This window comes from Amblyomma mixtum, chromosome 3 (genome assembly GCF_055824585.1).
Source record: "Amblyomma mixtum isolate Tamu chromosome 3, ASM5582458v1, whole genome shotgun sequence".
Lineage (NCBI taxonomy): Eukaryota > Metazoa > Arthropoda > Arachnida > Ixodida > Ixodidae > Amblyomma > Amblyomma mixtum.
In genome coordinates this window covers 154,523,331-154,537,037 of record NC_143014.1, presented here as the reverse complement: position 1 = coordinate 154,537,037, position 13,707 = coordinate 154,523,331, and the positions used below count along the sequence as shown (strand labels likewise).

The window sequence follows — 13,707 nt, the reverse complement described above, 5'->3', positions numbered from 1 at the left end:
TTGTGCTTTTACCGTGCATTATGCGAGTTCTGTGCGCTGCGCAATCATATTTATTGTACTTGGGTAGTACATAAATGCTACTTGTATCAAAACTTAAACTACAAATACTGTTTCTTGTATCTGCTTTGTTCAATGATTTGAAAAAGCTGATCCGGACAGTGTACGAAACTTAGAACTTGCAACCACAGTCCCCTTTCTCATTGTTTGTTATTGAAATAGATATACAAGACGCGGCAGCTGATAACAAAATACAATACCTTAATACAATTAACATGCCTGCTATCACGCCCTTCAAAAGGTTACTTAAGGCGCTTTTTGCGGGTATTTTTAGAGCAGTAATCAATGGTAACTTCTGAAGTTTTTTGTCGCCAGTGCATATTCTTTGCTTTCTTGATAGAAAACGGGCCCCAAGAGCTATCAAAGGCGCGGCCCAACCAATTCTGGCTATATTGCGCCAAAATACAGTGCGCTTTTAAGAAGCTTGCAAGCAAAGCAGTCCCTCCAGTGCTCGCAATTAACTCGTGGAAATAGCCAGAATTTGTTGGCCCACAGCGCCGAGGGCAACTGCGTTTTTGAAATTCTAAAATGTGATATCGATAGAATTTATGGTTGGCCTCTCAATAAATAAGGAAACTAACAGTGTTAGTTAAAAAGTGAACTACTTAATATAGCCAATCAGCCTACTAGTTCGCACGTCTTAGCGGTATACTGATGCGCTACACGCTGAAAATGCTATGCCAAAAAAAGTTCTATTCTAACTCAAAAAGGCTATTGTTAAATATTGACGAACATCTTAAGTGAAACACCCAGCCGCGGTAGGCCTCGGATATGAGCTTTTCACTCATCTGCCACTATTCCTCGCTAACGTTGTTATTTTTCAATGTCACCTCACAGCGACTCTCGATGAAGGAAGCAGGCGAGCAGTTTTGGAGTCTGAAGACCGACTTCTCACACGCTTTGCACGCCCATGCAGGCGATCATTAGAGGGGTTTGTCTGAAGAAGTCTTGTTAAGGACATTCCAACGATGCTTGAAAAAAAATCATATCACTATGCTTCTATTCGCCCGCCCTGCGGGCAATCTTCTTCATCCTTCCTTTTGTGCGGACAACCGCAGTTTGTTTCGGATCGAGAAAAGCCATCTGACACCCGCATTGCTGACAGCCTTCTCCAGAATGCGCATTATCTTGCGCTCCCACGAGATGCGGGCACTGTTTGACTTTTGACTAGAGCGGCTGTTCAAAAATTCTCTCGCAGTACTTTCTTCAGCGAATAACGGTTGCGCAGTGGATAACAACTTCCTCACCGGATATGCTCTCAGCCTTCTTACTTCGGAGTCGAAAAGATCTTTCTCAAATAGCGCCCTTCTGACTGAAGCAATGAACATTGGTTGCTAGTAACCGCTGGCGTATTTCACTTCCATCACTATCCGCTATTTGTAGCGCTGTTTCCTGAATTTTCTTCTCGGATCATGAACGCATCTGCCCGACTTAGCATTTAACCTCAATACAACTGAACCCGGAAATTACTATGACATTCCGTTCTGTCCCTAATACTAGTAGACGACGTGGCTGAAGAAACTGATTCGATAACCTTTGCATCCAGCACTTCTCTCGGCAAAAACATTTTTTAGTACCAAAAGTGAGCACCATCGAAAACAAACAGTAAGACGCGCTGCGACCGACCAATGAAGCAACTTGCAATTTAGTTATTTTTCTGCCCTACGTTCTTCGTAAACATAGGTATTACCGCTGTTTTAGTAAATAATTAACTATGCGACGCAGATTTTGATTATTTTATACATTACGCAGAGGTTCGCTACGCCTGAATGTGTGCTTCATGTTGTGTTGTTGTTTCGGTTGTCTACGGCATTCGCAGGATGTCGATATGTTCACTAATACGTTAACGTATGTTATTAGTATTCACTGCAGTTCACGCTGATGAACTCTTTCCCCCAAAACTTGATGGCATCTGGTCTGGTCACGACTGGTTTAAATTTAATCACTGCGTCTGCTTAAAACAGGCTCAACGATTCAACGAAAATGTTTTATTTCGGGTCAATTTTCTTATACAACCCGTATGCGCTGCACTGCCTCAACGTATTTATTTTATTTATACAAAATAACGCTAAGTGCCCTCAGTTCGAGGGTATTACGTAGCGGGGGGGGGGGGGGGGGGGGTACAGGCATGTAATCAAAAGTAAACAAATAAACCACAACTTGAAGAAACTAAACAAAACAGATAAAAGCACATGTGTCATTGCAAGAAAAATACAAAGCGCAAAATTGAACATTGAAGCGTAAAGGAGAAAAACAAAAATATGAATAGAGAAGCAGACAGTAAAGTTAATACAAGTTATACAACGTCTCACAAACAACGGCATGAAAATAAAACAAGAACCATCAATAACAGAAATACAAGACAGAAACCTAATGCACTAGTAAGTTAACAATGTACCCAAAAAATTTAAGCAGAGATAGTGGCAGCCAATAGGTTATAAAATTTATCCGCATCAGTGACGGTAGCAGCATGTGAAGGCAGAGTGTTCCAATCAGTTATAGTACGTGATATGAATGAATGTACATAGTTAGATGTACGGCATGACAAGCGCTTAACTTTAAATGGATGGTCGCGGCGGTCAAAAATGGAAGAAGACAAAGAAAAAAAGTCATTATGAAGCGTTGAGTGATGATACAGTTTATGAAAAAGTGATAAACTGATAAAAGTGATGAATAAGTGATAACTTTACGACGGAGACATAGATCCCGAAGATCAGCGCGTTTTTTCAAGGCTGTGATGCTGGTATGACGCGAATAATCAGAGAAGATAAAACGAACTGCGCGATTCTGCAAAGATTCGATGTTATTTATTAAGTATGCTTGATGAGGGTCCAAAATAGTCGGAGCATATTCAATTTTGGGTCAAATAAGAGTGGTGTAAGTACGTAATCGGAAGTGGGAGGGATCATGCCTTAAGTTATGTTTTAAGAGACCTAAAGACTGATTAGCGGATGCAAGAATAAGGTTAATATGGTGGTTCCATGTTAGTTCTGGAAGAACGTGAAGACCGAGGTATTTATAAGTGGTTACCAACTCAACTGGAGTGTTATTTAAAGAATACGTTGTTTGAAATCTAGACATCCGGTTAGTAAAAGACATAAATTTTGTTTTAGAAAGGTTAAGTTGCATAAGCTAAGTAGAGCACCATGCATGCTGCTACTGTGTTGAGGTCGGATTGAAGGGCTAGGCGATCTTCGTTAGTATAAATTTTGCGATAAATCACACAATTGTCAGCGAAAAGTCTGATTCGGGAAGAAACTGAGTTAGTTAAATCATTAATAAATATCAAGAAAAGCAAGGGGCCAAGCACGCTTCCTTTTGGAACGCCGGAATGAACTTGGCTGAGAGACGAATTATGGTTATTGACAGTCGTAAACTGAAACCTGGAACAGAGAAAATATTTAACACATGCAATAACAAGAGGGTGAATATTAAGAAGTGTTAACTCAGTTAATAACCAGTTGTGAGGAACCCTGTTAAACGCTTTGGAAAAATCAAGAAATATGAAGTCATCTTGAATACCAGCATCAACAGATGAATGAAGATCTTGGATGAAACCAGCAAGTTGCGTTTCGCACTAGTACCCTTTACGGAAGCCGTGTTGGTATTTAAAGATGATGTTGTGCTGTTCTAAAAAGTTAAATACTTGCGAATGAATCACATGTTCAATGAGTTTACAAATCGTGCTAGTTAATGAAATTGGTCGATAATTAAGTGCTAAAGAACGATCACTGGACTTGAAAATGGGCACAACCTTAGCTAGGCGCCAGTCACGTGGGACCAAACCAGATGAAAGAGACTACGAAAAATTAGCAGAAAAGATGCGATAGATACCTTCAGATGAATTCTTGAGTATTTTGTTATTAAAACCAAGGTGATCAGACGCTGACGTCGTTTTAAGTTTCTTTAGCAAATATAGGATTCCCATTTCACTAATAATTATTTCGGACATTGAGGTATTAGAATTATTCGTAGTAGCAGGGGCTGAATAAACCTCTTCTCGGGTAAAGACTGATGTGAATGCGTCGTCAAGAGCTTGTGCGCATTCAGCCACAGGAACGCTGCCTCCCTCGGCATTGGTTAGAGTTACATCAGGATGACTCGAAGGGTTAATTGTCTGCCAGTACTTACGAGGGTTATTCTTTAACACTGATGGTAAATCATGGGTGAAGAAATGGCGACCAGCAGATTTAAGCACCGTCTGATATTCCTTATCGCATACTTTGTAGCGTTTCCAGGAAGAGCAGAGCCGGTTTTTGTCAGCCTGTCTGTAAAGACGCCTCTTCTTATTGTTCACGCGACGTAGGCGGCTATTAAACCAAGGGGCGGTGTTAGTGTGTGGTATAGTGATGACAGGTATAAATCAATCGATAAGCGTAGAACGTTTGTTTCTGAAAAGGTTCCAGTTGTCCTCAATTGAATGTGTTGCAAAATCCAGAAGAAAGTGCTCAGCAAAAACTGACAACTCAGCGTTCATTTCACCAAAGATTGCCCGGTTGTAGCACCTGATTTGCTTCTTGAGAGCTGTTTTTATATGGGGTGTGAAATTAGCCTTTCCAGTGATTATGCAATGATCCGAAAGGCCTTCTGAGAGCGCAATATTAGAACAAAGATAAGGATTATTGGTGAAGACAGGATCCAGAACATTTGCAGAAGTGGCGGAACAACGCGTGGGTTCAGAAATAAGTTGCTACAATGAGAAGTCAAGACAAGACTGGAGTAAAGTCTGATCTTCAGGATCATTAGTCGGAGCAAATAAAGACATAAAGTATACTAATAAAATTGTCAGGTGAGCCTACAGAGTAGGGTAAATGCTATCTTGTAACTCACAGGGCCCATGTGAAAGAGCAGCGCGAAATGCTAACACTTTTCTCTCCGGAGAGGCACATCCACAGAAAGCTACTGACAGTTTTCGCTGATCTCTTCAGCCCGACCCCATGGCGTGTCCTTGCACTACTGCGCGCCGTCCATCGTAATTAAAGCAGAATATTTCAGCAGCGCTAAATACCAGCTGTCAATTCACCGCTAGCTTTGAAGTTGTTTGTTTCTGCTGCTGACTGCTACAAACCTAACATTTCCTGTGAACGCGCACATTATCTCATTTGGAGGTGTACAGACAGAGGGGTCACGACGAAGGAGTTGGCAGTTATTTTGGATAGCACAAACCAACCACGAGAAACTCTTTTCTCTGATGCATGTGCGCCTGGTAACTCATTTATTGTCCACCTCACATCTTGTTTGTGCAAACTGTAAATGGTAAGTTATGGGGTTTAACGTCCCGAAGCGGCACACGAGCTGTGAGGGACGTTGTAGTGAAGGGCTTGGGATTAATTTAGACAATCTGGGGTTCCTTAACGTGCGCTGACATCGCACAACACACGGATTTTCTTGCATTTCGTCTCCATAGAAATACGGCCTCCGCGGCCAGAATCGAACCCCTATATTGGGATCAGCTGCTGAACGTCTAAGCCACTGAGCCACCCTGGCGGGTCTTTAATTGTTCCGATGTCCTCCGGTCCAAAAACGAACTTTTACGATCTGCCCAAGCTAGTTAGAGAAAAAAAAACTTCGGGCCTTCTTAACCACATTCTGAAAGAAGAAAATGTGGCAGCATCTGAAAGTTAGCCCATCCCCAAATATTTCAAAGGACTCACACAATTTGCAAGTAGGCCCCCCTCAGAAAATGAATTAAGGTGGACTAGTTGGGGATACATCGGTGGATTAAGATGGATTAGTGGGTGAATTAAGGAGGAACAGTGGGTCGGGTTAGCATAATCCCATAAAATAATCCAGTGGAAGGAACTCGAACATTCTTGTTCTCAGGTTTTCAAATTGGGTGGTGCTAATGACTTCACGGCACTCGCGACCAATCAGGGAATTTTGTTACTGAGAAATCAGGTGGCTTTTGCAAGACGACAACCTAATTGTTATCGCATAAAAGCGCTGTACAGACCTGGGGCGCTATGCCGGAAGGCCCGAGTTTGGCGGTCGCCCGAGTTTCATCCGAGTTTGCGATGACGGCAGTCAGTGAACGAAGATAGCGCGGAACGTGCGCAGGCAGCGGACAATAAAATGTAGAGATAAAGCCACGTAAAGGCGATACAAGAGCACCCTGCGCGCCTGTTTCACACTGCAAACACAATACTCTGCGCAATACCAGGCCGCAGCGCTACCTGAAGTTATCAGCGCCATATCAGCAATCGCAAAATCGTGACTTCTCTGCTATCTCTCTGCACACTCGCCGCTAGCTGTTTGACACGCCTTTTCGGGCGCGTCAAAGGCGTGTCTTCTCTTTCAGGCTCTATCTGTCTCTCCATTTCCGAAGACGAACAGTGTGCACTAGGTGCACTCTTGTATCAACCCTTTCTCTTCTCTCGAATACGTTAAAAGGCAACAGATAATATTATGAACATTTTGTTCTTTTCCAAATGTATTTTAAAATCTGAATTCAATAAAGCGTTGTTGAAAAGCATAGCTTTAGGAAATTAACAAAGATTTGACACTTTCTGCCGCTAGAGGCGATAGTGAGGCCATTGCTTGCAGCGTGGCTTACATACGAACTAGAGCGGCAGCCCACCGTGTCGAAAACGAGAGAGCTCCTGCGCTGACACGCCGCCGGTAGCGCTGCCTTCGACTGGAAAGACTGGGCAACTACTACACGCTGAATCGGTCTTATTTTTCGGCCATTGCGATAATATATTTTATTGTGCCGTATATCAAAATATAACAGTCATGCATCTTCTGGCTTGCATCATAAACAAAAGCAAAAAACTGAACTTCACTGCACCCCCGCGTCACTGCTGCTATCTGCAGTGACCTCAGGTGGAGCCCTCCACTGCTACGGCCGCTGCCGCACCCCGCTATGGCCAACCATTGCTTTTAGTACGCTCTTGGCGAATCTCAGCGGTAGAAATTGGCCGTGCGAGCGGCTGTGATGCGGTGTGAGAAAAAAAAATTGCTGTTTGGCTGTATTCAATGATTCATTACGTATGCCTGTTGTGTATGACGCCTTTTTAGTGCACTGCGGATGCGAAGAGCGTGCTACCCAGCGACACAGCTCATCCTATGTCATCAGACGCTGACTAAAAGCTGTGAAGGGGGTGGCGCGCGTATCTGCGTAGTATTTGTTAACGTCGCGCACTTCGAGGTTTTGCGGACTGGTTTGGTCACTAACGTCGATCGCCGTTGTATACGGCAGGGACATCGCATTAATATCATTCGGGCAGGTGAGGGATCCTGTTTGTAATAATGGAATCGGACTTATAACAGAGAAAGGTGTTACGGTTGTGAAGTACGCAGTGCTTGCGTGCTGGAAATTACAAACACTTTATTCCACTGGGTCTGGAGCAGTGATCGTTTGTCGATCCCAGATGTGTTTGACACACTGATGCTGAGCTTTATCACTGATGAAAGGACGGCCAAGCCAAAAACACCTGTGATGCGATGTTGTTGGAGTAGGACGTGCTCCAAGCACCGTTTCGTCGACGTGCTCCGTGTTTGACGCATTGCAAGCAGGTGTGACGCGCCTTCAGCGTTGTGCTGTGTCTTACGTGGTTGCAACAGGCTATAGTGTTGTGCAATCTTGGTATGCGAGCTAAGAAATCGGCGGCTTTTGCCACGTTGCGTGTCCTTCGCAGAGGTGTTTAGATTAATCAGCGATGACGTCCGTTTTGCCTGTTATATTTTGATGGTCAACATCGTCGGTGTCTGTCAGCAATCAGCACAGCCGCGCAGCATACCTGTAGCCGGCAGGGATGTTGGGAGTGGCCCACCCATAGCGCGTACGCCTATAATTTATGTACGGAACGCCGGGGGCGTGACCAATAGTTTTGATTGACAGGTGAACTCGGAGCTAAACTCGTGAACGGTGAAGTGCCCCGAATTCATCTCGGGACTGTCATGGCGGCAGCAGCAGCAGCCTGGGTAATCGCTTCCTCTGACGGCAAATGTCAGTACGGCTGGCTGGACCAGTTTACTGCCTTGGCCGACGACGAATTCCAGCGACATTTTCGCCTCTCCAAAAAATCGGTACGATGGTTGTGTAAATAGTTAGGCGACGACCCACGCCTTCGGAGAGTGCGTACCGGGCTTCATTCGCTTTCGGTCGAAGAGCAAGTCCTCTGCGCCCTCCGGTTCTTCGCGACCGGGAGCTTCCAGGGGAGCGTCGGCGCAGACCGCTTTATTGGACGCTCATAAAGCACTGAGAGCCGCTGTGTGAGGGACGTCTCCGACGCGCTTATCGACGCGGCTGTGCAGATGCGGTGGCTCGCTTTGCCCACGACTGCGGCCGAGCGTGCGTATGTTGAGGAGCGTTTCCTTCTGCGCGGCGGCATCACAAACGTCGTGGAATGCGTCCACGGGACCTACATTGGCGTAAAGGCCCCTTCGAAGTCCAGCCCTGACATGGGGAAGGCCAACTATTTCACGAGGAAGGCACATTATGCATTGAACATTGCAGTCAGTAAAAAATAATTGTTCTCGGCAAGTCCTTTGGGCTACTCTACAGCACAGTGCCAAAGTCGATCCCAGTCTCTTTTGGCGAAGACTGGATCAGCCGCTAACCGGTTGCGCAGAACAATTCATAACATGCCAGGTACCTTAAGAGAGGCCCACAAAAAAAAGTGGGCTCCTCGCCAACGGCGAAATCGAAAGTTGCAGATGGCCACTTGTTAATCGGGCCACTGCAGAGCACTCACCACTGTGCTAATTAATTAAATCCGACGAATGAATGTCATCTTTCGCACAAACCTCTCACTTGCATCTAAAAAGTATAGTCACAACGCTGCAGAATCGGGAAGATAACCGCCACTGCTGACCAAAAGCCGGTGCGAGCTCATTGACAACGAATTTCAGACAGCTCACATTAACGCGGTATGCATGAAATGAACAGATGCATGCAGTTCATTCCAGAACATGGCATAATATTCAAGCGATTCTGAACAAAACGAGTTTTCTCAATCAAGTCACGCGAAATTCAACTTGGGATGAAAAAAAAAATGTGAGATAAAAAAGTTTCACCATGCGGGATTTGAAGCCACGCGCTCCCATTGCCTGTCGACTCTCCGGAGCGACGCGTTAGACCACACGGCCACAGAACAGCGCGGAGTGATACACCTCTCTTTATTTTTTTTGCGGACTACTTCCGTAGCCTTCACAGCGTTGCACATGTACCTCGTCGCCATTGGCGGTCAGCTGATGACGGGCGTTGCTAGCGTTCCCTCGCGGTACAAAGCAAAATTTAATAATGCATAAATCATTCTTGGTGGGTACAGCCGAAATAACAAGACGCAGACACAGAAAGGAACACGTAGAACGTAGACGAAGCTTCGTCTACGTTCTACGTGTTCCTTTCTGTGTCTGCGTCTTGTTATTTCGGCTGTACCCACCAAGAATTATGAACCAACTAGCTCAGTTTTCTACTCTTTTAGCATAAATCACTCCAAAGCGCTTTAAATCCAAATCTTGCACACTATAAAATGCTTATAAAGGTGTATTAAGTGCATTATAAAATTCAACAAACCTCGTTTGTCTAATTGCACACGCAGTGCACTTGGTGGAGCGACACACAAATGAAAAGTGCACCGGCGGTTGACTCACGTGACCCGTTCTTTGTAGATCGCCCAAGAAGCCGATGAGGTGGCGCCGATGTGATGATAAAGCACGGAATATATCCAGATAACCCAATGAAGTTTGAGGCGTGACGAGGGTGGAATTTTGTCTTGCTACCATTAGTTCACTTATCTGAGGGCGTCGCCAGAGCTCGGGAAGATTCCGAGTTTCAGCAAACTCGGGCCTTCCAGCATAGCGCCCCTGGGCCTGACGCTGAAGGTTGTTCCTTTAATTCCATAATTCTAGCGCTCGTAGCGGTGACTCAGTGGTTATGGCGCTCGACGGCTGACCCGAAAGACGCGGGTTCGATTCCGGCCACCGTAGGAGCATTTCGGAGGAGGCGAAATGCTAGAGGCCCGTGTTCTCTCTTTCTTCTTTCACTCCCACCTTTCTCTCTTCCCTTACGGCGCGGTTGAGGTGTCCACCGAAATATGTGAGACAGATACTGCGCCATTTCCTTTCCTCAAAAACAAATATACCAATTTTTACCGCGTATACTGTGCGATGTCAGCGAAAGTTAAAGAACCCCAGGTGGTCGAAATTTCCGGAGCCTTTAACTACGGCGTCTCCTTATAGCCTGAGTCGCTTTGAGACGTTAAACACCCATACAACAAACCCTAATTCAAGCCGCCGGCGTTCAGTGTCACGAATCGGTAAAGCGTTCACTCAGAAGTCACTGGCCACCAACACGAAAATGTCACTCGTCACCTTCACAGTCACTTGCAGCCATGTCTACAACACAGCAGTTGCTGATGATACACTAGAGGAGTACAGTATTGGGTCACTTGGACGGGAGAAAAATGATGCGTGCCGACCAGATGGGCTCGTGTAAAGATCGCGCCGTGTGGAATGGCGACGAAAATGCGAGCCACTTGCAATACGCACAATAATAATAATAAAAAAAAAAACATCGGAAGACCGCAAAAGAACAACAAAGCTGAACAAAGATGGGCGCTTGCAGTGTAAATATGGTCGTATCGAAAGTTAACTACCGATCTGGCGTCGTACAGTGTGCTCGGTGGGCACCCTGCGTCGCTCCAATAACGGCCCCAATCCGAGTGGTGCGGCCGCCGGCCCAGCCGCAGCCCGGCCACCATGTACGACCTCGGGCGTACGGTGGAGTCCGCGGCCCGGGAAGCGGCCGTGCCACAAAGTGGCAGCTTAACCAGTCCACCCAGCCGGCAGTCAAATGAGAAGCGTAAAAATAGCGGGGCGGCAGCACAAGCATTGTCTGGCCAGCGCGCCTCGGACCGATATACCCCCTCCCCTCCGAGGGCGCACTTGTCGGGCGCAACAGCGGGGAGAGGCGCGGCTGTCGAAAACCAGTTGGCTATCGGGTGCGTCCAGAGCGAGGGCGACGGCTCGTTTGATTATTGCCTCTCCGCGGCGCGCGCCATATCTTGAAAAGCGAGAGGAAGTGACAGGAATTAGAGCAGAATTCAGCGCGCCGAGGAGGACTATACGCACGCGCTCATTATTAAGTGCATCCAACCTTCCGGCATGCCGGCCGTATATAAGGCGTGCCGCCACAACCACCAGTCACAGTTCAGTTCCTGACTGCACAACCGAGAACACCAACCATGAGGACCATGGTAAGCGCCCGCTCGCCGCACCGGCCAGCGCCGCGGCCCCGGTGCCGAGCCGAGCGCCCCCTGCGGAGCTCGGCTCGGTGCCGGGGCCCTGAGATTGCACGCTGCTTCGCTTTCTCTCTCTATATATATACTGCTCGCCTAGTGCTTAGGTGAGGAAACCAGAAACAGAGTTCTGCGTTTTGAGCCGCAAAATCACGCTGATGTCTCGAAGGAACTGCCCGGATAAGAGGGAGACAAACATAGGATTATGTATAGAGGAGGTAATGAGTGAAAAGAATGAATTGTAAACACAAGCACGAGGGGATAAATGATACAAAATAAGCAACATGTCACAACAGAACGAGATCGTTACCTTTTCCCGCAAATACAAAAAAAAAACAACCAACAGTTTCGCTAGAAATTTTACAACTGATAAGGCTCGAAGGAATAAATAATAGTTCTTTAACCCTGTACATTCCGCAAAAAGCATAATCTACCTAGTTAGCTGTAAAATACTGTTTAGTAAAAACGCAATGACAATGGCGCTGAGGCTGTCTTGCACGTGTACGCACAGTAGGACCGGTCCCCAGGAGCCGTACTTTAATTGTAACGACTTTTCCATAGTCGGAATTTTTCGCGTCTATGGCATTGGTCAGCCCAGCTGCCGACAACGAAGCCAACGAATTCGCATCGGTAACTAGCTGCCAATCGCCACTTGAGGTAGCTGCCATTAAAAGTGGGCACCATGCCCACTCATTAAAGCTCTTCCAAAAGGAGTAACATCCGAGGCTCATTTCGTTTCCGAAAATCCGTTATTGTTAGCGTGTCTAAATTAAGATGAATTCATTCATCTTGATGCGTTCAAACATGTGACCTCGCCATGAAGAGCTTGACCGCCAGGCCATTTCCTAAATGGAAATGGCCTGGCGGTCAAGCTGACATGGTCAAATGGCGACCAGTTTTGTGAAGGCGCAAGTGACAAAGCAGCTTCAAACGCAAAAATAAATGAAATGGCCTGGCGGTCAAGCTGACATGGTCAAATGGCGACCAGTTTTGTGAAGGCGCAAGTGACAAAGCAGCTTCAAACGCAGGATTTTACAGCCGCAATAGATGCTGGGCTTGAAAATTCCAGCTGAAAGCTGTGCCGTAATAAGCACCCGTGGTTACGCTTAGTAATCACCTTACAAAAGAACTGGTGCCTCCCTGCAGTTTAGACAAACTAATTGCTATGTTACTACTGTGCGCAGCATCCTCGTTACAGAAGTTGTGTGCCTAACACTAGCATCCTAGGTGGATTGTGTTCTGTAGGCCATTACAAAAGATGTTACAGTTGAAATAGAACAGCTGTGCTTTTCGCCATTTCTTTGTGCAAGCAAATTGTCTACGAAGCACCTTTGCGAACCACGATGACTGTCTTTAAGACTACGTCGAAGAAGTGTTTCAATACTTTCAGGAGAAAAATTTACCGAGTCCAGAAGGCCTCAAAATATTTGATGCAGCAGTCAGACTTGGCTTAGTTGACACTGGGACCTTATACTGAGTCTTTAGAAGGAAATCGAAAATGTTGCAAGAAAGCAGAGGGGAGCGGTTGACGCAGCAGTGTGACCAGCGATTGTTCTTTTCGCCCCAGATTGTTGCCCTGTTCGTGAGCGCCCTCGTTGGTGTCTCCTTGGCTGGTCTCGTTGGGTACGGTGGTGGCTACGGCGGCGGCTTCGGAGGAGGATACGGTGGTGGCCTCGGTTACGGCGGCGGACTTGGCCACGGCGTCGGCTACGGCAAGTCCCTCCCTGGACCATCCTTCCTCATTAAGAGTCTGCACCACGTCCATAAGGTCAGCCACGGCGGTCCCATCCTCGCCAACTACGACCTTGGAGTCGCCTACGGCGGCGGCTACGGTGGAGGATACGGAGGGGGCTTCGGATTTGGTGGCGGTTACGGCGGCTTCGGAGGCGGTTACGGACTCGGTGGCCTTGGCTACGGCCTCAAGGGCTAAACGAGCCTCGAGGTTCAAAGTCAGAACGTGAACGCAGAGCGCTCAAAAGCAGTCTGAGTAGCAGATACTTTTTTCACAATGACAAGAAGATAAGCACGGCACTGATTGGAGACACATGCCTCTGCAGCAAGAACTTCGCAAAACAACAAAAACCGCATGTCAGGGAAGAAAACCATGCTCACGTTGAAGGCGTCAGAGCAAGCAGCACGAATGAGAGTTCTCTACCGCTCTTAGACGGGCAGCAGGTAGCTTGCCAGAGGCTGTAAACACGACCCCATTTTCCGGAAGAACCATCCTCACCCCGAAGCCTGCGAACGGTGTTTGCTCTTGCGATGTATATTTTGTACAAATGAGATCACACCGCTAATAAAACAAATGTACAGATCACAACCCCTCTGTTCTTTTCCCGTTCGCTTCAAAGTACATAGCTGCGGACTAAACGGTCTTAAGAGGCCTTAGAAAGGGACACAGCGTTTC

At 46.6% G+C, this 13,707-nt stretch overlaps 2 protein-coding genes across 5 annotated transcripts in view; one reads left to right on the top strand and one right to left on the bottom strand.

Moving 5' to 3' along the window:
• The window catches only part of LOC149352431 (tachykinin-like peptides receptor 99D), a 578,367-nt gene that overhangs the window by 101,793 nt on the left and 462,867 nt on the right, over positions 1 to 13,707 (bottom strand). The window lies entirely within an intron of this gene.
• LOC149352432 (uncharacterized) lies at positions 11,247 to 13,230 on the top strand. The gene is made up of 2 exons (XM_089577163.1): positions 11,247 to 11,258; positions 12,868 to 13,230. The coding sequence occupies exons 1-2, from the start codon at positions 11,247 to 11,249 to the stop codon at positions 13,228 to 13,230; spliced, it is 375 nt and encodes a 124-aa protein (XP_089433289.1).